Source organism: Mytilus edulis, chromosome 14, assembly GCF_963676685.1.
Source record: "Mytilus edulis chromosome 14, xbMytEdul2.2, whole genome shotgun sequence".
Lineage (NCBI taxonomy): Eukaryota > Metazoa > Mollusca > Bivalvia > Mytilida > Mytilidae > Mytilus > Mytilus edulis.
Window position 1 is genome coordinate 54,593,006 of NC_092357.1, and position 23,764 is coordinate 54,616,769.

Genomic DNA, 23,764 nt, shown 5'->3' on the forward strand with positions numbered 1-23,764 from the left:
AAATACAATATTGTTATCTCCATTCTAATGAAACTGACAGAAAACGACATTAAAACATGTATTTAAAATCTGTCATATGCCGTCTGCGATTGATGCCATGTAAGAAAGTGACGTTATCCAATCAAAATGAACATTACAAACGTTGTTGCATTAGAATGTGTTTTGAATACATAAAGCATCATAATATAGACTTTTTTACTTTTTGTCTTTTCAGCCTGATGTTACAGTTGTGATTGAAAATTATTCTGCTGCCAACAACTCAGAAATCACAGTGCTCAAAGGTCAACAGGTCGAGGTTATTGACCCTACACCAGGTGAACCCAACTGGTGCATGGTGCGTGCAATCAACTGTGAAGATGGTGAACCATGTCAGGGGCTGGTACCCATAGCATCATTAAAACCCATACCAATGCTACGTGGACCAGGAAACAGAAACAGTATGGACATTGATGGTAGGTTATTTTCAAACTTGATGGTGGTTAACTTTACACCAGTAACCTTCATGTATCAACCTTTTGGCTAGAGGTCAATTCAATTATACTGTTGTTCATCAGGAATTGAAACCCTACATGTTCAGATGCTATTGTTCTGAGGCATTTGCCACCATCAAATCACCGATTGATGCCAAGAGACAATACTGTAATCTCCATTCTAAAGAAACTGACAGAAAACTGTACATCAAATCACAAATCATTTAAAATTTGTCATCACTTGCTCATACATTTCATAGCATCAATTATGAATTGATGCTATGAAAATTTGTGATGTTATCCAATCAGAATGAAAGTTACAACAATGTTGCATTAGAATGGTCAATATATGATGTATCAAAACTCTTCTGAATCCATCAAGTCATTTTGGGTAAATTTAACTCATTAATGAGGTATGTAGGACAAAACTGCACACAACTAAGAACAAAAATCTACCTTGTTCAAGTAGCACGGAAATGACAAAATATTTGCTTGAAGTGGTAATGATATAACATAAAGTGTTAGCATTTGTTTCAAAACCTTAATTTCAGGCATCATTTGTTGAGCTTAGAATATACAATAATGTACATTAACATAATTTGATAACCTTGATAGTGAATTATTTCCTTTGTATAAAAGACATTAATTAAAGAAGATTAAAGTCATTTTATAAGTAGTTAATATTTAAGAAGGAATAGGGATGTATACAATCAGTATAACTTCAACATCAAGGGTTATGCTGACGTGGTTTCAATTTAAATTGAAATTACTAGCCTTGCCTTTGATATCCCAAAATTTGTTTAATAATGCTTTAATAATTTCATTTGATGAAGTGCCTTTCTGGAACACTCAGTGTCTCACAGCAGAGTAATTAAAAGCCAAGGATGTATTTTATGTTTTCAATGTCATTTTTATGCCCACACTGTCAGCAGACTCACTCTTGGGGCATGAAATTTTACCCTTGTCTGTCTGTTCGTCCTAAAATTGGTTTCTGTTCTCTAGGTTAAGTTTGCTTTAACCACATGTTAAGAAACTTATACACTGACAATGTTTGTTTATTACCTCAAACACAGACCAAGTTTGAATTTTGGTGGTGTCACTTTTTGCATTCTAGAGTTATTTACCGAGCAACTAACATTGGCCATCCTTAAATCTATTGATTGAATACTATTGGCTATTGTAAATCAAGTTTGGTCCAACAAAATTGAATATTGAACTCTATGCTTAGGGTGTGTAATGACCAATTCTTATGTTTCTGTGTTCTTAATCAGGAACTAGAGTTTCTGATATGGGGAATGTGTGTTGAAGTGGGTATATGCTCAAATGTTGTGGGGCTGTTTCTGTATGCTCTTATATTGATAATTTGTATACATTATTTCAGAAGCCTATGGAGATGATCAAGCCGGTAGAGAGGAATCACCAGCCAATAAAAGGAAGAGTAGTTTTAGGTAATGTATCGTGATCACCATGGAAATAACAAACAAGACATAAACCTACCACATGGAAAATGTTTAACTTTTACAAATTGTGACTTGGATGGAAAGTTGTGCTTTGAACTCATACAACATCTTATGTCTTTTTTGTTATACATGTAATGGGCCCCACATAAGCATTTGCATGTTCAAAAAGACTGTCATAGTTACTATTAGTACAGCTGTTATATATGAAACAAAATTGTGTGATGAATTTAATGCAGCATGTAAAGAAAAGTGATAAAGAAATAAAAAAGCAACCTTTCACAACAAACAAACACACAAATCAAACAAGAGACAAACAAAAACATAACATCAAAGATAAAAGAAAAGAAAACAGATTTTAAAATAAAAAAAAAAGACTTTGTGTACAATGTTTATGCATGTTTACGCATAGAAATATTGTGTAAATATAATCCTGAATTCAGCCAAAGATTTTTATACTAAGCTGGACATTTATATGGCATATAGAAATAAAGTTGATAGCCTTGTAAGATATAAGTTTATTTAATACAGGAAATGGTTAGCCCCTGGACGGAAGAAAAGCCAGACGAAGTTTGAAAAACCCGCCATGTTTGAGGAGATAGAGAAAAGAGTAATCATGGGAACTTTGGGGACCAGACCAGTAAGTTTTTGCTTTCTCGTGCATGTTGTAGCCAATATATACACTGGTGTCTTCCAAAACATTCTGACTATCATGTTTCTAAGTCATTACAGGTGGTTCAAAATTTTCTTGTATTCTTTTTTCTGTCACAATATAAGATTTGGATGTGAAATTTGTAGTTTCATGCATGAAGTTCAAGTGAATTTTCACATACAGTCCTTAAATATAGAATTTGTGAATGGATACAATATATGTGTTGTTAAAATGTTAGAACAGATTTTATATAATGTTTTATACATGTACCTTTTGATGACCAACTTTTATGTACATTTTCAACCTCAATCATATTTTCAAGAACTTCTCATGTATATTTTATGAAATGGCAGAAGGGAGATAATTCTAATCTTACAAATAGGAAATATGAGGAGACAACTCTTGTTTACTTACAAGACAATACATGGAGAAAATGAAGAAAGATATGCAGAGGCTGAATGGCAGTTTTCCTGACCAATAGCTTTTATGTACTACAAATAGATATTTAGATACTGCTAAAAATAGTGTTGTGTAAAAAAAAACCTTTCTTACCTGGATAATATCTCTATAAAGATTATTCAAAGGTCATCTGTTAAAAAGTACAGAGAAAAAGTACCAGTTTATTTACATGTTAACATTAACATTATTATGATAATTTAAAAAATATATAAATTTTACTTAAATCAGTTATAATGTAGAAAAAAATTAAGAATTAGATGTCAAATTTTATAGCCTTTTTCTACTGAAGATTAAAGTGCTGAATTTAAGTTTCAAATGTCAAGTATTTGCACGGTATTGTTTACAATTTGTAGAATTTCACAAGCATTCAATGTAAATCAATGTTTTGGCATGCTATGTTACTTTGTCTCACTATTACAAATTTTATGCCAAAAAGCATGTGGGGGGAATGCCCCATTGACTCTGTTGTTCTTTGAGGAAGAATGATAAATCTTATGAAACAGAAGATGATGTCAACAATACTGTCGATATAGAGTCAGCTGTGGAACAATTGCCAACCAGAATGAATCTGAAATAATATTAACAATGAATATTACCTATATACATGAACCAGTTCTCTTTAATACTACTGTTGTAAAAAAATTAGAACATATTTGTTATCTTAGAAATGCATTTCAATTGAGGATTGTGAAATAGCTTGAATAGTGACTTTTTTTTAATTTATTCATAACTTTTGTGACTGATAGGGAATTTAAAGTTCTCGTTATTGGCGACTGTTATATTCCAATGTAGATGTCATTTGGGTTTGTTTTTCTTGTAAGTGGAACTGTCTTACTACTGTACGTACCCCATATTCTTTTCATTCTTACATTATTAATAGGTCTTTATTTAAACCGAAATTGGACCTGTTATTGGCAAAACAAATAGTTAACACATTTTTGTTTAGAGGCTTGTTAAACCAGACTCCAGTAGCAGGGTTTTCTATGTTGAAGACCAATTGGTTGCTCTAGGCTGTTTCCTGCTCTTTGATTGGGATGTCCCATAATGGCCATATCCATTCTCAATTTAACCAGTTGTATGATTTCTGCTGTAACACAAATGTATATTTTGTCATCATTCAAGTTCCATAAATTTTTTATCTTTGCCTATTTCATAGACTAGCTACATGTCCCATCCTTATTTTCTTCTCTTTTCAATTTTACCCCTTTAACAAATTTATTGCTATAAGTTAGAGATTATTATTATTTTGACACATATAGCAGAATCAATCAGTATGCTGGTCATATCATGGTAGTTATCAGTAAACATATAAATTAGAGAACAAAATTAAAGGAAGAAAATTGTAGCAAGTCTACCTATTTCAAAGTACTCACTGGTAATTACACAGTGTTCAAAATGGGTTCTGCCAATAATTTTAGTCATAATGTTATAAAAACCATTTTGCAAATGTGTAAACATTTTGTAGTAAGCATTTCACCTGAAAACAACTAATTACCTGTTAATTATTCAAATGACAATGGAATGTGCATTTGTGTAAATTAACACTTTTTGTTGTTAATTTCACTGACGTAATGTCGTCGTCTGCTGAGAGAGTTTATGTCTTTTCTAATTTGACACACATGCATGGAACTATCTAATGAGAATTTTGTTTGAAGATTGCAATATATAATATCAATAGATATATAAGTTCACCTTGGTTGTTTTAGGAATGTAGATTATGATAGGAAAAGTTGTATTAAGTCACCTTGGGATTAGGCAAAAATAAAGTCGGAATTTCTTGATTGGAAAACCTCCGACCCTTCCTCTATTAAGTCACCTTGGTTGTTTTAGGAAAGAAGTTTTTGATAGGAAAAGATTCATTTAGTCACCTTGATGTTTCTCGGAAATGCTTTGACATTATGATTGCATAGGTGGAGTCTTGGGAGCAAAATAAGTTATGAGAAGTCTACATCAGCGATCTTGTTTTCAATATGCTTTAGTCAAAATGTTTTACGACTTCTTGGAATTTATTTGCAATTTTTGTTATCACAGGAGTCTTGCAAGTAGTAGGTGTTTTAGGATCATTGAAGTAATTTCTTAATTAATTTCATTTTAGATAAAAATGCAGGCAAGGTGTGTCAATTGTAAAGTGATTTTGTTATTACATAAAGATGATAACTATTATATAAGGCTCTTAAGCATGTTGCGAGATAAATGGGTTTTTCAGATTTATGGACATATATCTTGCATAAACACTTTGATTTGAGTGTTTTATTTGTTTACAGTTAAAAGCTCTATTAACACAGAACTAAGAGTTTTTACAGACATTTAGAGATATGAATATATTGGCTCTGCGGTTTGGGAATTTGGTTTGTTAGAAATTAAGCTTATGTTTTTCTTACGTAATCATTGATAACAGAGATTTATAAAAAATCATCAAACTGTTGTTTGTACATACATCGCCATTATCTGTACGAGGTTAATGTCATCTCTCTTTTTGCACAATGCACCAAGAAACATTTCTTGCATTTTGAATAGTTTTGATAGATTTGTTCCTGTTTTTTTGGTCACCAATCATTATGTATTTGACTGACACTGTCGGTACTGGTTTCCTGTTCCTACCTTCCCACAACAGAGATGATCAGTATTTCATACACAGTTCACACCTGTTTACATGTTACCATACATAACAATAATACTAATTTTGTCATTCATTACAAAAAACATTTTGTTGTGGTTTATTTTCATTCTGTGTGGTTAGTGAAATCTCTTGTATATGCCTCAAGGTATTGTGCACCTTTGTATTCCTGAATTTGGATGGAATTTACTCTTGAGATAGAGAGAGTTGGGGGGGAAAAAGTGGGGGGAATTTTTTTTTCTCAGTCTAACTATTGGGTTTTAAATAAATATATGTTATGATGTGCATATTGGTTGTTTGTGCCTATTTAATGTATATGTTTCAGTTATATGTTGCAATGGTTGGACTGAGTCTCTTGTCACCACAATGTGAATGTAAAATGTGCTCGAAGTACTAGATCAGCCTCTTTTGGAAAGGTCATATTACTTACAGTTAAAAGAATATACCCATTCTTTCTTTAAATTTCAAACAGAAATCGTGAAAAATATTGACAGCTTGTTTATATTCATGTTGATACTATCAATTTTCTAGGCCATAAAATACCACCTGAACATGTATTTTCTTGGTACTAAAACCTACAAAATGTTGCCTTAGCTTTTGTTGTCTTCAATTTTTATGTCTGTGTCATGCCGTTTAGCAGTTGTAAAAATACTTAGAAAACAGTTTCTGCCATTTATGATGTAATAAAATGCATGTAAACATCATGAAATAGCAGTTTATGAAATATTAAAAGATTGCAAACATGAATAAATTACAGAGGCTTGTTCCCAATAGCATGTTTTGATGCTGGATTAAAAGGTTCTTTAAGTCAGATACATGAATCAAACAAACTTTAACAAAATGTCAAGGTACCTATATATAAATAGGTCACCTCAATTCACGTTTAAACCAAACACATTGTTTTTTTGGGGTTTTTTTTTGGTTGGTATTGTTGGGTTGCTTAGTAAAAGTTCTTATTTTCTTCATGTGCTTTAATAAAAAGATAAGCAAATGTGTTATGATTGTCAATCCACAAAATTTCCATTGAAGTGGATGTAAGCAATTATAGGCAAACCTTTGGCCTTCAACAATGAGAAAAACCCATACCATATGGTTGGATTTAACAGGCCCTGACATTAAAAAAATATGAAACAATTCAACCATTATTGAAGAATTGTAGAAATAACTGTTACTGTAATTATAAATTTATGATGACTCTTCAAATAATAATTTGTCATATTTTTTGTAACATTACAATAATATTTGTGTGGCACATGGTAAAAGCAGGTGTAATATCCATCAAGATGTAAAATAGAAATGAAAAAAGTACATGTTAATTAAAAAATCAGATAACATATCAAAATATGACAAGTCATACAGGTGTAAATCTGGTCATCTTATTAAAACACTATAAAACACAAAAAAATGACAGAAAGTACATTTGCAGATATAGAATTATGATCACTGTGACACCTCCAATCTATTTATGTATTGTTTACCTGCACATGTCCACCTAGTAAAACCTATGTACATGGAAAAAGGGAAGGTGTGAGTTTTTCATAATAATCCTCTTTGTTTAATATCTAACACAATATCCATTGTCAGATAATCTGGACAAAAAAGTTTGATATAGAACATTTTGCTGACCTTTAAATGACATTTGTTTTTTTGTGTCATTGGGTTGCTGTCTCATTGACATAAACCCCACATTTACTTCATAGTTGAAGTCAAAATGTTTTAAGATCCCTGGTTTAGGGACTTCTCTTGAACTTAATTTTAATGTGCGTATTGTTATGCGTTTACTTTTCTACATTGGCTATAGAGGTATAGGGGAGGGTTGAGATCTCATAAACATGTTTTACCCCGCCCAAGTCAGGAGCCTCTGGCTTTTGTTAGTCTTGTACGATTTTTGATTTTATTTTCTTGTGTATAATTCAGAGTTTAGTATGACGTCCATTATCACTGTACTAGTGTACAGATTTTTTAGGGGCCAGCTGAAGGACACCTACCGATGCGGGAATTCTAGCTACATTGAAGACCCATTGGTGGCCTTCGGCTGTTGTCTACTCTATGGTCGGGTTGTTGTCGCCTTGACACATTCACCATTTCCTTTCTCAATTTTATTGTTTGCATTTCTCAGTCGTCTGTTTCTATTATTAATGTGTTTTGTAGGCTGTAGTTCGTCTTTTACTAGTGTCAGTGTCCCTGGTACCTTTGGTATGGGGTTTTGGCTCTATTTGAATGTACTGCCTGTTGAGCACGAATTGCTAACCTTTCTGTAGCACCAGATGAATTAATCCTTGTTTTTAATGTTGTTTTTTCCAGATACCAAATTGCTTTCTATGCAACATTTTGAGATACACATACTTGAACATGTGTATAGAGTTACAAGTGTGAGATACACATACTTGAACATGTGTATAGAGTAACAAGTGTGACTTCAATATTCCTGTCAATACTTAGGGATACCGTTTAAACGGGGTAGGAGGAATTGATTACACAATACTGTTACCCACTTTTGTCCATCCACCCACCCTTCGACCTTTTTCATTTGCAACTTATCATGTGATAATTGTGGCTATGCTAGGAGGGATAATTGTGGCTATATCTGCTGGGAGGAATAATTGAGTGACAATATATAATACCAAAAAATAAGTTACACTTTAGATAGATGATTGTTATGTGATAACCGAACATTTACTGCATATTAGCAAACATTAGCATTTAACAGTATTTCTGGACTCCATTCATTAGATCCTGTAAAGTGGTATGAGGAAATAGTCATCATTGAATGGCAGTTGACCTATTAACTACATTTTAGCTTAACGGTACTATTTTAAGTGGTCAAAGATTTCTCTAAATTTGAATTTGTTGAGATTGATTTATTGATCTCTAGTTTGAATAAGGAATTTTTATAACCCTGACCTAGGGGCATAATGTTTTTTCGTCTGTGCATCTCTTCGTCTGTCTGTCTGTCCTACTTGGCAGGTTAAAGTTTTTTGGTCAAGGTAGTTTTTGATGAAGTTGAAGTCCAAACAACTTGAAACTTAGTACACATGTTTCGATCTTTTTGTTGCCCTTGTATCACGTTGCTCAACATGTTTTAAATATTGGGTTAGCTGAACTAAAAAATCAACATGCTTTTAAGGGAAATAACCGTTTACTATTACTCAGACAATTTTAACCTCTAAATATGATATAATGATCGATGCTGCAACAGCTTGGAATGATAGTTTTGTTGACATCTGTCATATTGATAAGTAAGACACCATTCAGATTTTGATATTTTACATAATAGAGAAAAAAGTAAAATCACAAAAATACTGAACTCGGAGGAAAATTCAAAATTGAAAGTCCCTCATCAAATGGCAAAACACATCAAAAGAATGGACAACAATGGAGAAATGGAGAAAAGGATAATCATTATACATGAAAATTACATCATTACTTATTGAAGGTTTGATTTCAAGGACAACTGGTATCTTTGACCTTGACCTACAAGCTTAACTATTGTCTATTGACATACATGCAGAAACTATTGTTTGTCTAAAGTGTGATAACAGTTTTAGGTGGTAACCTACAAATTGTACTTTTGTCTGTTTGTCTATTGTAAGAAAAAAAAAGATATGACCTAGAAATAGTACTGTTCTTCTTTGTCTCTGTTAACATTAATATAAAAAAGAAGATGTGGTATGAATGTCAATGAGACAACTATTCACAAAAGACCAAAATGACAGACATTAACAACTATAGGTCACCATACGGCCTTCAACAATGAGCAAAGCCCATACCGCATAGTCAGCTTTAAAAGGCCCATATATGACAATGTAAAACAATTCAAATGAGAAAACTAACAGACTTATTTATGTAAAAAAAATTAACGAAAAACAAAAATGCAGTCATTATTATTATACCCCCAATCTGAAGGAGGGAGGAATACTGCTTAAAATTCCTTGGGTTTCTGTGTTGTGTTTCGTGGACTGCTGTTTGTCATTTGGTCCTTTTTCCTTCTTGTTGTCAGTTTTCTTTATGACATTTTTATTTAGACATTTCTGAAATTTGGTATCATTAGTTTCATGTGAGTTTACTTTGTGATGTGTTTTAATATTCAGTCCCTTTCATCTACCTGATAACCAAAGATACTTGTACAGACCATGTAACAAATTTCATTCAAGTTTTATGATAGAGGAACTGCACAGCCTTCTGTTATCTGAAGCTTCCTATGAGCATGCTTTAAAGGATTGTGAGGGGTTCTTACATCAATGTTCACAAAATGCATAGATTGCTACACTTAATGGCAATGTGTGACATTTTTATTTTGCATTTTCAGGTTTTAACTAGCTATAAAACCTTGTTTAACCCACCTTTTTCTTTGAAAAAAAATCCTGTCAGGAAGTATGGCTGATGTTTTCCACTTGTTCCAATTTGGTTGACTATAGTCTGAATTTTTTAATAGTCAGTTTTACAGCCTCTCCCTTTTTGTAATTTTCCTTGGAGTTCGGTAATATTGTTAATACTTTTTTTGTCACATTTTATCCTGTAATTGACTGATTATTATTAAAGAAAAAATATGCATTGAATATCCTTGTAATACTTTTATTGTTGTAATATCCCATTGTAGGTCATGACAACAGCTGCTCATGTACATGATTGTACTTAACCCATAAGGGAAAAAAAAGACAGCAGCTTCAGCTGGTGTTAGCTTATAGTTTAATGTTTCTTATAAGTGCAGAAAGTTTGTCAAATTATGTGTGTGAATTTTTTTATGAATTTGTTCTAATTTACGTTCTACTGAGGTCTAAAAGAATAGACTTGTTTGGAAATCTTAAAAGACTTTGAAGACTTAAAATTGAACACCCCCCCTCCCTCCTTAAATACATGTGCACTTTTCTTATTCCCTCAACTAGGTGATTGCAAATGGAAATCTTTCTGATATAGGACAACACCTTGCAGAAAATCAATTGCACATATTATGTTTAAAATGTATACTCTTTGTAATTTTAATTTAAAAAATTGTATTGTGTTTGCTCAAATGGAAGAATAAACCACAATGCCGGAGACAAGTTGGAATTTTTAATTGCAAGTCTTTACTTCTGTATTGGATTCTTGGTGTTGATCTCGATTTCAAAAATAGTTTATAAGGCTTGAAATAAATACTAAAAAATTAGATCCACTGTCATCGATGTTAAAATATCAAATCACAATTTTTGAAAACATAAAAATGTGTCTATAGGCCAATCAATATGGGTTAATTATCTAAGTCAGTTTCTATAAATATATATATTTGTTGGATATCGACTGAAAGAAAAACAAATTTAGAACAACCTAAAGCATGGCTATTGATTAAATTTTGCTTCATCAGGGTAACTGCTGATTGAAGAAGATGTTGAATTAAATATTAAAAAGACTAGGGACATTTTATAATAGACCTGGATCATCAGCCGATCATGGAGTGTTCGAACAATGAAGAAGCTGAATAGAGTTTAAATCTATATACATACCATATATATATACTGTAATTTACCATTCAACCTGTTGAGGGTAATTTATGGATAAAATGACCGAAACAGAAGTCCCATTGTGAGAGAGAGAGAAATAATTGGTACTTGAACTATTCAGAGGGGAGTTTATGATTCGTTTATGTATCGTGTGGATGGAGCCTTGTTAGGAAGTATTTGTTGAGTATAGTAATTGTTTGTATAAAGATGTTTACGCTTAGATACATTACATGAAATGTATTTGAAGAAAACATTTGATACATTTAGTGGAAGGATATAGGTGTTTGTTGATATTTGACACACAAAAAAATGTTAATTTGCCATATATGAAAAAAACATATGATTTACAAGGACATGTAAACCTGCATCCGTTTGGATAGTTTTCAAATCTTACTGAACTTGTAAAAACCTATGAGTTCAAGAAAAATAGATTATTATGCTAAAAGTGCTGTATGGGTAATTCAAAACTCATGTCATTTTAGTGAAAATGTTTTTGGCTCTAACATTGGATATTTGATGTTTCTATTAGAAGCTCAGCCTAAACTATTCACAATTTTGCAGTATAAAACGAGTTTCTGTTCTAAATTATGAAGGGTTGTATGTTGAAGTAATAGTGACTACATTTGAAGAGCGTATAACGTATTACTAGAATGAAAAGTAATTGGTGGTGAAGAAGTTATAATTAAATATTTTGGAATAAATTGGAACAAGGAATATTTAATCAGTTGACTTAAAAAGGGAGTTAAGAGATTTTCTCTGAAATATTTATTGGAATAAATCGTAACAAGGAAATTATCAGTTGAATTAAAAAGGGAGTTGTGAGATTTTCTCTGAGAGTTGTTTTGGAATTATTGGAAATTCAGATGTAAGAAATGATTTGTTTGCGGTAGATTTCCAGTTTTCTACATTGATTTCTGTGGCGAATCGTTAAAAGAATGATTAATGCACTTGGTAGAAACTCAAAGATTACATTGTGAAGTGATTGTGAAATTCACTTTCGTTTTCCACATCTTTTACGCTTTTTTTTTGGTAGACGGAAAGGGGGAAATATCCATATCTTTAGAGTTTTAGGAAGTAAATTAGATTTTTGGATTGTTTATAATTGAATACAGAATTGAAGTCACAAAGTTATAATAAAAAGGACTGAATCTTGTGTTATTTTTCAAGTCTCTTCAGATCTAATACACATAATATAAATAAGATTTAAAAGTACATAATTTTTTCACAACAGAAATAATTACAGATTATTAAAATCAATTCATGATTAAAACATTCAAAGCAATAAAAAAGTTCAAAAGAAAATTGTTTAAGTTTTAACAAACAAATTAAAAACTGTTTTTTAAGTGATCAACTTAATTTTTAATCTAGACAACTCCATAAATAATTTCCTTTTCATCTGATTATAGGATAATTGAATGATAGATATATTTATATATGCCCTTGCCAAAATTCCATGTTTGATATCAGACCTGTTAATATTAGGATTATAGGATTTTTATCTATATACCAAACATTGACCTGTGACAGCTGACGAACATATTTTACTTATATTTATAGTGATCCTACAAATATAAGTCAGGATTGACTAGTGATATTAACCTTTCTAAAGTGGACAGGCAATACCAGCATGTTTTTATCAGCTACGTTTTAAAGTGGACAAGATATGTACATTTGTGTTGATTAGTTTGAAGTTATAGGAATCAGATAAGATAGGAAGATCTAACGGTTCCTGGGATTAGAAATTGATTAAAAATTGAATAGTTGTTCATTTCAGAGGATAAGATTGGCGTGAATGTGTAAACAGAATTTCGACCCAACCAGACATTTCAATTGTAGTTACCAAAGTTTTCGTTTGTTTCGGAACTATCGTATGATGTGGGAAAATCTTTGACGTAAACATCCTTTTGTCCACGAAAGTTGTTTTTCCATGTAGGAAGTAATATTTCTTCTGTTGCTCGTTTTCATCACCTTTCTATTGAAATTTTCACACTTTGAACTGTTTAGTTTGACATTAATTTATTGTTAATACATGCAAATATATGTTAAACATGCAGGTGAAATATAAACATGTCATTTGATGTACCGATCACTAGACAATTATTTCTCTAATATTTTCGGATTTATGGGACTTAACAATTGTGGAGAGATGTTGAAAATTGGGGAACATTGTCAAAAAATGGCGGCAGACACTGATTCATTCATTGTATTAATGATAAAATTGAGTCAAATTATCACCTAATTATTGGTGTATATATTATATGAATTGATATAATTCAATTCATTATAACCATTTATTGGAATAGTAGTTCACAGAAAAATATTGGTATTTCATCATTGTGGAAAATATTACAATTTTTAGATAACTTGGAAATATAGAAGCACAGTATATAAAGTGTAAAAAGCATATATCTGTTTATATATATTGAAAGTGAATTCTGTGGAATTTAATAATTTTTTGATTACATTATTTTAAGACTTAATTGACTGGGATTAAGATATTTGCTGCATGTAGTGCAGTGCAATATTATCACCTGGTACTGAAAATTGGATTAAAATTCAAAGTTGAGGGTTTGCTACAAGCAGTCCAGCTACTAGATAAAAAAGGATATATCTTATTAGAAAATATTACAGTGGTAAAATCTGTGTAAGTGACAAAGATGGGGAAACATAGGAAAGTAAAAGGCAAATTAACGTTAAAATTTTGTTCATGCTTGTCCATGGAGGTGGAGGAATATCCAGAGGAAAATAGACCCTACAGCCCACGACAAAATGATGGTGCTGAGAATCAGGTTAGTTTCTTCTTCCTAATACAGGAGTAGACTCCTAGGTACAAGTGTACCAGTGACGATGGAGGCTACTACTAGTAGTACCCCATACTGCAGTAGTTGGCTGACATATAATAGTTTTTGATTCTCCCTGCTTCAAAGGATTTTTATATTCACAGTGCAAAAAAGGGGGGAGTATATCAAACATTGCAGACCAGAAAATTTGTTTACATTTTTCTTAACAGCTACAAGTCATAAATTCTTGATATCTATGGAACGGATTGCAAAGTTTTATGTATTTGTATATTAAACCTCAAAATACATCCAATTAACATAGTAAAAATGTGTAAGAATTACACTGTTTCTACTGTTTTTGTGCTGATCTGGTCAGTATTTATAATACCGGATATTAATAATGAAAACAATTTGTAGTTTAATTTATTATGCTTAAAGACTGTTGCCCTTTGAATGTCATCTTGTTATTTATGTCTTTATATTTCTGCCTCATTGACATACAGTTTTACCTATGACATGTATGACAGACACTGCAGGGATTCTCTCAATGTGTTCAATACGCATTAGTGTCCTTTAGCTGCTTTCTACTCTTTGGTTGTCTCTTAAGTGACACATTTCCATTTTTAACCACCTCAATCTAGCGGAAAAAATGTGTTTTGTCAGGTCATTCTGGTCTGACCCTAACCTTTGTGAGTTACTTAAAATTTTGAACATCAATATGAAGTTCACCCCTCGTTAACAGGCAAATTTACTCTGGTCCACAGTTACCTGTTACCCTTAGTATAAAGGTTTGATTGTTTATCACCTTATTCAGCCTTCGACAATGAGAAAAATTCATACTCAGCCCTGACTTGAAAAATGTGAAAAAATTTAAAAACGTGGAAAACTAATGGCCTTATTTATATTTTTGTACAGTAGTTGCACGCTTTGTCTACATAAAGACTTACTGGGTTATTATTAACATTAGAGTAAAAGAAAAGTATTAGGAATAGACTGAAATAATGTTTGCTTAATTCACCATACCAATTTAAGGCAATTACCGAAAATGTAATCCTTTCCATATTGAGTAAATTAACCACTTAAAGATTGTTCATGACCTATTCCTCTTAATACGGATATCTGCATGTGAAGATTTTCAAAATTGTCTAAATGATTTGCAAATTTCTATACATGCGTTGATCCCTATTTAAACAAATTTTGAAATGGTTTATCTCTAAATTACCTTATTTAAGTCATTTTGTGTTGATAAATGTTTAGAGAGGATTTGTAGTGACTAATATTGTTATTGTGTAATATGTGCCTAAAGTACGAGAACTATGAGCACTAACATTTACATGTCTGGATATAAGACAACGTTAGACAGTTTTATTGTCCAAGAGAAAGATCTGTTTTGGCTTCAACATGCCAACAATATCTGATATAGAGACAGACTGTTGGGGTTTCAAAGCCTCCAGAAATTTCTGTAGCTTGTATTTTATTGGTTTTTTCTGAGTTTTTGTCTGTTACAAAAGAATAATCTCTTTAGAAAAGTTGGGTTACATGTACTTTATAGCTTTAGGAATATTTTTTGCAAAGTGTGCAATTTCAGCCAGGGGTAGATTTTTTGCTGATTTTCTCATTTTGATAATCCTGATCTGTGGTGACCCTAGCTGTTCAAGTCAAACATACTGAAGATCTTCATTTGCTGTTACCACTCAATTAAAGGGGGTACTGTAACCTTGGTTCAGGGAGATAACTCTTTAAATCAGTGATGTGTTTGTATTTCATCAATGTATTTTAAGCATTTACTTGAAAAAAGATTATAAATAAACCTAGAAGCTTAGTTCATATTAATGGAAAATGGTTGACACAAACTTACAGATGATTTTGATAGTTTCCCTTAACCTAAGGTTGTCTGCTTGAAAGCAGGAGGTATTTGCAATTTTAGAAATGAAATTTTTAAAAGTATATATAACTGAATGATAATATCTACTTGGGTAAAACCAAAAAAATAAAAGTAATACATATAGAAACAATTTTTTTACTATAACAATTTGCCACTCTCTAAGCTGTTAATATTAGCAGCACTTAATTGCATGTAATCAGTATTGTTTTGAAGCCTCTCATAGTTAAATGATAATAAATAGAACAAGAATAGAACACTGCATGCTTAAAATGAGAAACAGACTATAGATAAAATCTTGTTTTTCTGACATAATTACTGATAATAATTAGGATTCAGTGATCTTTGAAAAGATATTCTTGCTATTTAATTTGTAAAGTCAACAAACAAAACACTACATTCTATTAAAGATTTGCCAAACAGATGACTTACCTATCAGAGGGTTCCAAAACAGAATCTATCTGTTGATGGATATCCTCTGTTGGATAAAGGAAAGATTTCTTCCAGATCTAGCTCTGGCTTAGATTAAATGGGGAATGTACTCATAGCAGGGTCAGCTGAAGTACAACTCCATGCATGGAATTTTCTCCCTGTATTAAAGACCCATTGATGGCCCTGATATGAAAAATGTGAAACATGTTCTAAAGAAAAAACTAACAGCCTAATTTATAACAAAATTAAAACTTTAATGAAAATGTATGACAGACATTAACCAACAATAACCATTGTACTCTATGCTATAGGCAGATCCAGGGGGACCAAGCCCCCCCCCCCCTTTTTGTGGGAAAAATTTATTTGATTATATAGGGAATCACTGAAGCCTGACTTAAGCAAGGCCCCCTTTACAAAAAGTTCTGGATCCGCCACTGTATGCTATATCTGTACTCTTTGCTCTTAGATAATGGTATTTTCTGTTCTGAGGTCTTATTTCTAGGATATGAAATGAAATTGTAGATTTTTCTCACTGTTGCCTGAGTGTTATTATTTTCCACTCAAGACTCACTCAGAGTTTAATTTTAGATTTTTGACATGCATGTAATGAGCAATAAAACTAAAGCATGCTGATCTTAATCTAAGGTCAAAACTACAAACAAAATTTAAATTTACTGGAACCTAAGTCTAAATAAAACTTAAAACTGAAAAATTTAAGTATTTGCATTTTTTTTAATTGATCAACATTCTGGGAATTCATTACCAAGAATGTTAAATGAGAAATGACATTTTAATTTCAGCTGGAAAACATCTTGAGTAAACTTACAAATGATTTTCTGAAGATGAAAAGATTTTTCTATGAGGTTACCTGGTAAAATACAATTAACGCTTTAATAGTTTTTACACTTTTTCAATTAGCCTGAAATTTTTTTATGATGTGATAGGATTCCATTCAAAAATTCTTAGATAATGCTCTGATGTACATGTGGACACAGAAACATACCTTAACTTATTTTTGCAAAACTGATGGGTATAAAAAGCCATGTCACAAACATACATGACACCTCTGGGATATTTTGATGATGGGTGTGTATTATGACCACAACTAAATACAAAGCCCTATAAGTTACAATGAACTTCTTGTTTTCCAAATATTGGTTTTAAATGATTTGGAAGTTGGTTAATTGTACATTTTAACCATCGAAACAAAAAACCAAAAGTTGTTGGAATACATTCAGTGGTAATTATAAACATCTTACAAGTATAATCTCCCTTTGGTCACTTTGTGACCAATGTAAGCCCAATAGTTCTTTAAATAATGATGTCTTTCCTTCTTATATTTGTATCTTTATTTTTATGCTCCACCTACCATAGCAGAGGGGCATTATGTTTTTTGGTCTGTGCGTCCATTCATTCCTTTGTCCGTCTGTTCGTTCTTTCGTCCGTGTGTCCGTTCCTCACACTTCAGGTTAAAGTTTTTGGTCAAGGTCGTTTTTGATGAGGTTGAAGTCCAATTAACTTGAAACTTAGTACACATGTTCCCTACGATATAATCTTTCTAATTTTAATGCCAAATTAAAGTATTGCCCCCTTTTTCACGGTCCACTGAACATATAAAATGATAGTGCTAGTGGGGCATCTGTGTACTATGGACACATTCTTGTTACAGCTGTTATAAATCTATAATAAAATATTGTTCTAATTTTGCATAATTGATTCCATCAAATCTTCTTACATTTCATATAATATGTCAAGTTTATTTTAGTGCTTAGTCTATCCTCAAGTTTTGGAGGTCATATGTTTGATATTTGGTCAGATTGAACAGAATATAGAATTGACATTTGCTGCTTCATTCCTCCATTAGCGCTAAATTGGTGCTAATATGATTTATACTGATCAGCTCACCAGCAGAATGTTATATGTCCTCCTGTACAACCTGCAAATTTTGACCTACAGGTGTCAACCAACAGGTTAATAATCTGATACAGCTTGTTAGTCTAATACATCCCCAATCAGGTTTCATATTTGCATAATTTTTAAGAACATGGGACTGTCTTGGATATGTACGCAATAGTTGCAGCTGGACCATTAGTTGCCCAAAGTCAATCTATTTAAAGTACACTATTTACAAATATTTTCTTCTCTCCTTCATACACCAGCTATATATTCAGTGTAACCTTCATACATTTTTGTACACAAGCTATTCAGTGTTACGTTTATACACCAGCTATTCAGTGTAACCTTCATACACCAGCTATTCTTGTTTTACCTTTCATACACCAGCTATTCTGTGTTACCTTCATACACCAGCTATTCTGTGTTACCTTCATACAAAAGCTATTCTGTGTTACCTTCATACACAAGCTATTCTGTGTTACCTTCATACACAAGCTATTCTGTTTGAATTCATACACCAGCTATTCAGTGGTACTTTCATTCACAAGCTTTTCTGTGTTTTAACTTCATACACTTGCTATTTTTTTAGTATTTATTCACCAGCTATTCTGTATTACCTTCATACACTGGCTTAATTCTGTGTGCCTTTATACACCAGCTATTCTGTGTGACTTTATACACCAGATATTCTGTTTTACTTTCATACACCAGCTATTTCATGTGACTTTATACACCAGCTATTCTGTGTTACCTTCATAAACCAGCTATTCTATGTGACTTTATACACCAGCTATTCTATGTTACCTTCATACAACAGCTATTCCATGTGACTTTATACACAAGCTATTCTGTGTTAGTGTGTTATCTCATACACCAGCTAGTCTGTGTTACCTTTATACACCAGCTATTCCATGTGACTTTATACACCAGCTATTCTGTGTTACCTTCATAAACCAGCTATTCCATTTGACTTTTTATACACCAGCTATTATTTGTTACCTTCATACACCAGCTATTCCATGTGACTTTATACACCAGCTATTTTGTGTTAACTTCATACACCAGCTATTCTGTGTTATCTCATACACCAGCTATTCTGTGTGACTTTATACACCAGATTTCCTGTGTTACCTTCATACACCAGCTATTCCATGTGACTGTATACACCAGCTATTCATTTGTACCTTCATACACCAGCTATTCTGTGTTACCTTCATACACTAGCTATTCCATGTGACTTTATACACCAGTTATTCATTTGTACCTTCATACACCAGCTATTCTATGTGACTTTATACACCAGCTATTCTGTGTTACCTTCATACACCAGCTATTCTGTGTTATCTCATACACCAGCTATTCTGTGTTATCTCATACACCAGCTATTCTGTGTCACCTTCATACACCAGCTATTCCATGTGACTTTTACACCAGCTATTCTGTGTTACTTTCATACACCAGCTATTCTGTGTTGCCTTATCATACACTAGCTATTTTATGTAACCTTTATTCACCAGATGTTGAACAAAACCTTGCCAGTTATCTTTTTGAAGTTTTTTACCAGCTTTTATTCAAATCATTATAGTTTTTTTTTATTTCACCTTGAGAAATAAGCATAGATTTATCCTCCAGTCTGTACCATACTTTTTGTGGTATTATACATCCTGCTATTATCAAATTAATAAGACCTTCTATTTTCGTTACTCTTCTATCAGAAGATTTGTTTATATTATACAAATAATTGAATATTAAGATAGAAAAATAAACATGAAAGATAGACTCAATCAAGTGTATTGACTTATGTAATAAGAGTTTACTTTGAAGAGATGCAGGCATTGATGTAGTGGTGTAGTTAAGGTATGAAGCTGAAATGTTACTGATTTTTATTCTGTGAAAAATTCAAATTTGTTCAACCTTCACAGCTAATATTACGGAAGAGAGAGCAGGGGAAAAAGAGGAGGTGGGGGTGGGGGTATGTTTTGTCCATCAATCTACTTGTCTATCCACAATTTTTTTGCTAACATATGGAAATTTTTATAGAAAATCCACAGCTCTTTTCCCTTGTTCTCTTATACAAAGTTAAATCTTATATTTAATTTAATGTCATTTCTGTACTTGATATATAAGATAGCTTTAACAGACCAACATTCTACAGGAAGTCAAGCTAGTCTGTGGTAATGGGTAGTAACCTATTTTGTCTACAAGAGGGGCCACATGCCAAAACTTGACATCAGCTATATATTGCCCTTGTTTATAATTATCATATTCATGAAATTAATCACATATAAAAAGGCTGCATTTACAAGAGAAATGAAGTGTTCCTGTTTAAATTTTCACATTACTTTGATGTTATTGTTTTGTTTTTACTCTTCAACCAATTGTTTCAATTGAAGAGTAACAGTTAAAACACTTCTGATAATATTGTGGTCAAAGAATTAGATTAAACTCTTGGAAAAACTGGGTTTTTTTTCTAATTCAAGTGCTCATTATAGAAAAATATTCATTCAGATGGAACAACTCTTTGACTATCTCTCAAGTTTTGTTATGATACATTATGATATTTTTTAGTTTAGGACATATTTTAATTGCAATTTTCTGTTGTGAATTATTTTGGAAAATTAAGAGCAAACACTTATATAATTGTCAATACATACAAGGAGATGTGGCATGATGCCAATGAGACAACTCGCTCATCTAAGTCACAATTTGTAAAAGTAAACCATTATTATGGTCTTCAATATAGAGCCTTGGTTCTCACCAAACAGCAAGCTTATAATAAAGGACCCCAAAATGACATGTGAAAAACCATTCAAACAGGAAAACCAATGGTCTAATCTATATAAGAAACGAAAAAGGAGAGACATTTTTGAACCACATCAGCATTGAATCAGAATTTATGTGTCCAGATGGGTTGGACAGACCTTAGTCTAATTTGTAACGTGGACAATACACTAATAATTGTTTCACTGTAGAAATCTTTTAGGGACATTTTTCCAAGGTTTTCCGAGTATGTTCATGTTAGTATGCACTTTATGTAAATTCAGATCAAGGATTTCTCTCCCTAAAAGCTCTTTGTTCAAATGTAATAGTACTTGGCTCTGGGCCACTTAAATTCAATTTTATATTATATTTTTAGTATATTAATTATATACAAAATAACATAATTGTTGTTGAAGTTAATATCATGTAACTCTCAAAATATACATTCTGTAAATAGGGTGATTACATGCCTTAGTGGATTGAACGAGTTCTTACTTCTAAGAACCACGCCTGGTCTATAAAATTTGATTTTTTATTAAAGCCGTACATTAGTAAGAACATTTGCAGTGTGTTTATCTTTCAGATCTTGGTAAAACTTTTGCTGTGACTGTAAAAAAATATGCAGTTGCTGCATAAAAATCTAATGAAAGTGTCATATAATACCTAAATAACCCTCAAACAGGAGCACTAGTTAATTTTTTTTATATTCTGGAAAACCTACTGTTTAAAAATTAAGTTAAAAGGCTTTGATACTTACAATATTTTATTGTAACATTAAGTAAAAGTAATGTTTAATGGGCATGATGTTTTGTTTTAAAAAATCTTAAAATAGCATAATTTTTGACAGTACAAATGTTATTTGTATGAACATCCACTCACGGTGTAGAAGTTCAAATCCAAATAAGAAGTGAGTCCTTCAGCTAAAGAAATATAGAGAAACTAAATATCAGAAAAAATCAGAAAAAAACAAAGTTGCTTTATAATATAAACTCCATCTGAAACTTTGCAAATTTCTAATTACAGGCTTAGAAGTCAGAGAGTATCACATGTATTTTTAACTTGTCTTTCATAATTAAAATATGATTAAACAGTCTTCATACTACTTACAGGACACCTCTGGTTTAAAAGAGGTTTAAGTCTATTAAATCAGTTCTCTGTACTTTGAGGAAACAAAACCATTCCACTTTATAGTGCAATGAAACACTCTTAGATAAGTTATTACCAAGAGTAGTTTTGCAGATTCTCAGAGACTTTATTTATAGCAAAATAGTTTTGACATGGGCTAGGGGCGTTATGCTTTTCAGATATAGGTTAGAAGAAATATCTCTATTTATACAGAGTTTGGGAAATTGTAATAAATTACTGCAAAGAAATTGTGTTTTTGTCAATTACACAGGCACCCAATGATTTATTACTTGTTGGTTATTATGCAAACAGGCAGAAAGTTCACATTTCTGTGATTCCATAGAGGATGGTTAAATATTGCAATGACTTTGCTGTTAATCAGCTGAATAATTTTGGATAAAAATAGTATTTAAAATAACAATAATAATAATACTCTTAATGATGATATTTTTATTTGTTTACCTATGTGGGTTATGAAGTTTGTGCCATTGACAGTAATTTGTCATTAAACCTTTAGTTTTTTTATCTGACTATTTCCCCCCCAATTTCTTCTAAAATTTTATTCACCTTGTCTGCCCCTCTAATTTTGATATTATCATCTGTAAATTATAAAATAATAATTTAATCATTACTAATTGATTTTGTCACTTTCTTAGTTATTACAAGATGCCTTCCTTGGCTTCTGTTCTGTTCCAGTGACATTTTCAGAAAAAGACTATAACTAGATCTGCATTAAAATCAGTACCTGTTAATTATTGTAAAACAGGTTTAATTGCATATTAAGTGCAATATTTCTTATTAAAAGTTTTAAGATATAATAATAAAAAAAAATCTATAACTCCAGCATGGAGCCATGTTTTAGTTAGTAATGCTATTCAATAAACTCTTATCAAATTAGAATGATCTAAATCAAGATGAACCAAACTTTGAAAATATCAAATTATTATTTTTGATAAAACTTATAGATATGATTTTAGTGTGTAGGACTATGAAATTGATTTACATATCCAGTTCCTTTTTGCATCCAATATACTTATTCTGAAACAGACTATAGTTAGTAGCAATATTATTAGTAGCAGAACAGATCAAGATACTTCTCTACCAGTATAGAAGATTTTGGTTCTGATGTGTTTCCGAATTGATTTTGGGGATATTAACTAGTTGATTATGGGGGATGCTGTGTCCCTCCCTGGACAGAAGGATGGGTCCGGGAGCGATTCAGATTCTTCCAATGGGAATAATCATCCTCCAGCCTCGGTAAGAGCTTGTTTTAATTATCCTGCTTTAGATAAATAAGGGAAAAGTTTTATTGTTAAATGTAAACGGCTTATTGGGAAATTATTTGATGAATTATTTTCTAATTAACTCGAGCGATATGTCAAATCAATATTATCAATTGAAATTTGACGTCTTTTGTTGTTTGTCTGAGGTTTTATGAAGGTCGTTTGTGTGTGGTTTTTTTTATGAATGACAGTTTATAATAATGTATGATATATTGTGTTTTTCTCATAATTCTAGCCAGCTTTGATCAGCATTCAAAGTGATTGATCTGGGTTTAAAATAAGAAGATAAAAAAAGATGATGTTGTTTTTTGTAAATAAGATATTTTCCCGAATCAATACAGATTTTTCCATCTTGGAAAAGCTCTGTTTCGTCAGCTGTTATTTGTATCTACTAGTTATTGACCGATTTCGGCATTCATAAATTACACAGAGCAAAAAACCAACATCAGGCTATGGGATAAGATAGATATCTAT

General features: G+C 31.8%; 1 protein-coding gene across 4 annotated transcripts in view; it reads left to right on the forward strand.

The window, feature by feature from the left end:
• LOC139503701 (triple functional domain protein-like) overlaps nt 1-23,764 on the forward strand; it is a 267,815-nt gene that overhangs the window by 172,214 nt on the left and 71,837 nt on the right. For all 4 annotated transcript variants that reach the window (XM_071293546.1, XM_071293549.1, XM_071293547.1 and 1 more), the window contains 3 exons: nt 215-452; nt 1,852-1,918; nt 2,459-2,567. In XM_071293546.1, coding sequence (XP_071149647.1) covers nt 215-452; nt 1,852-1,918; nt 2,459-2,567 — 414 coding nt within the window. The remainder of the gene's footprint in view (nt 1-214; nt 453-1,851; nt 1,919-2,458; nt 2,568-23,764) is intronic.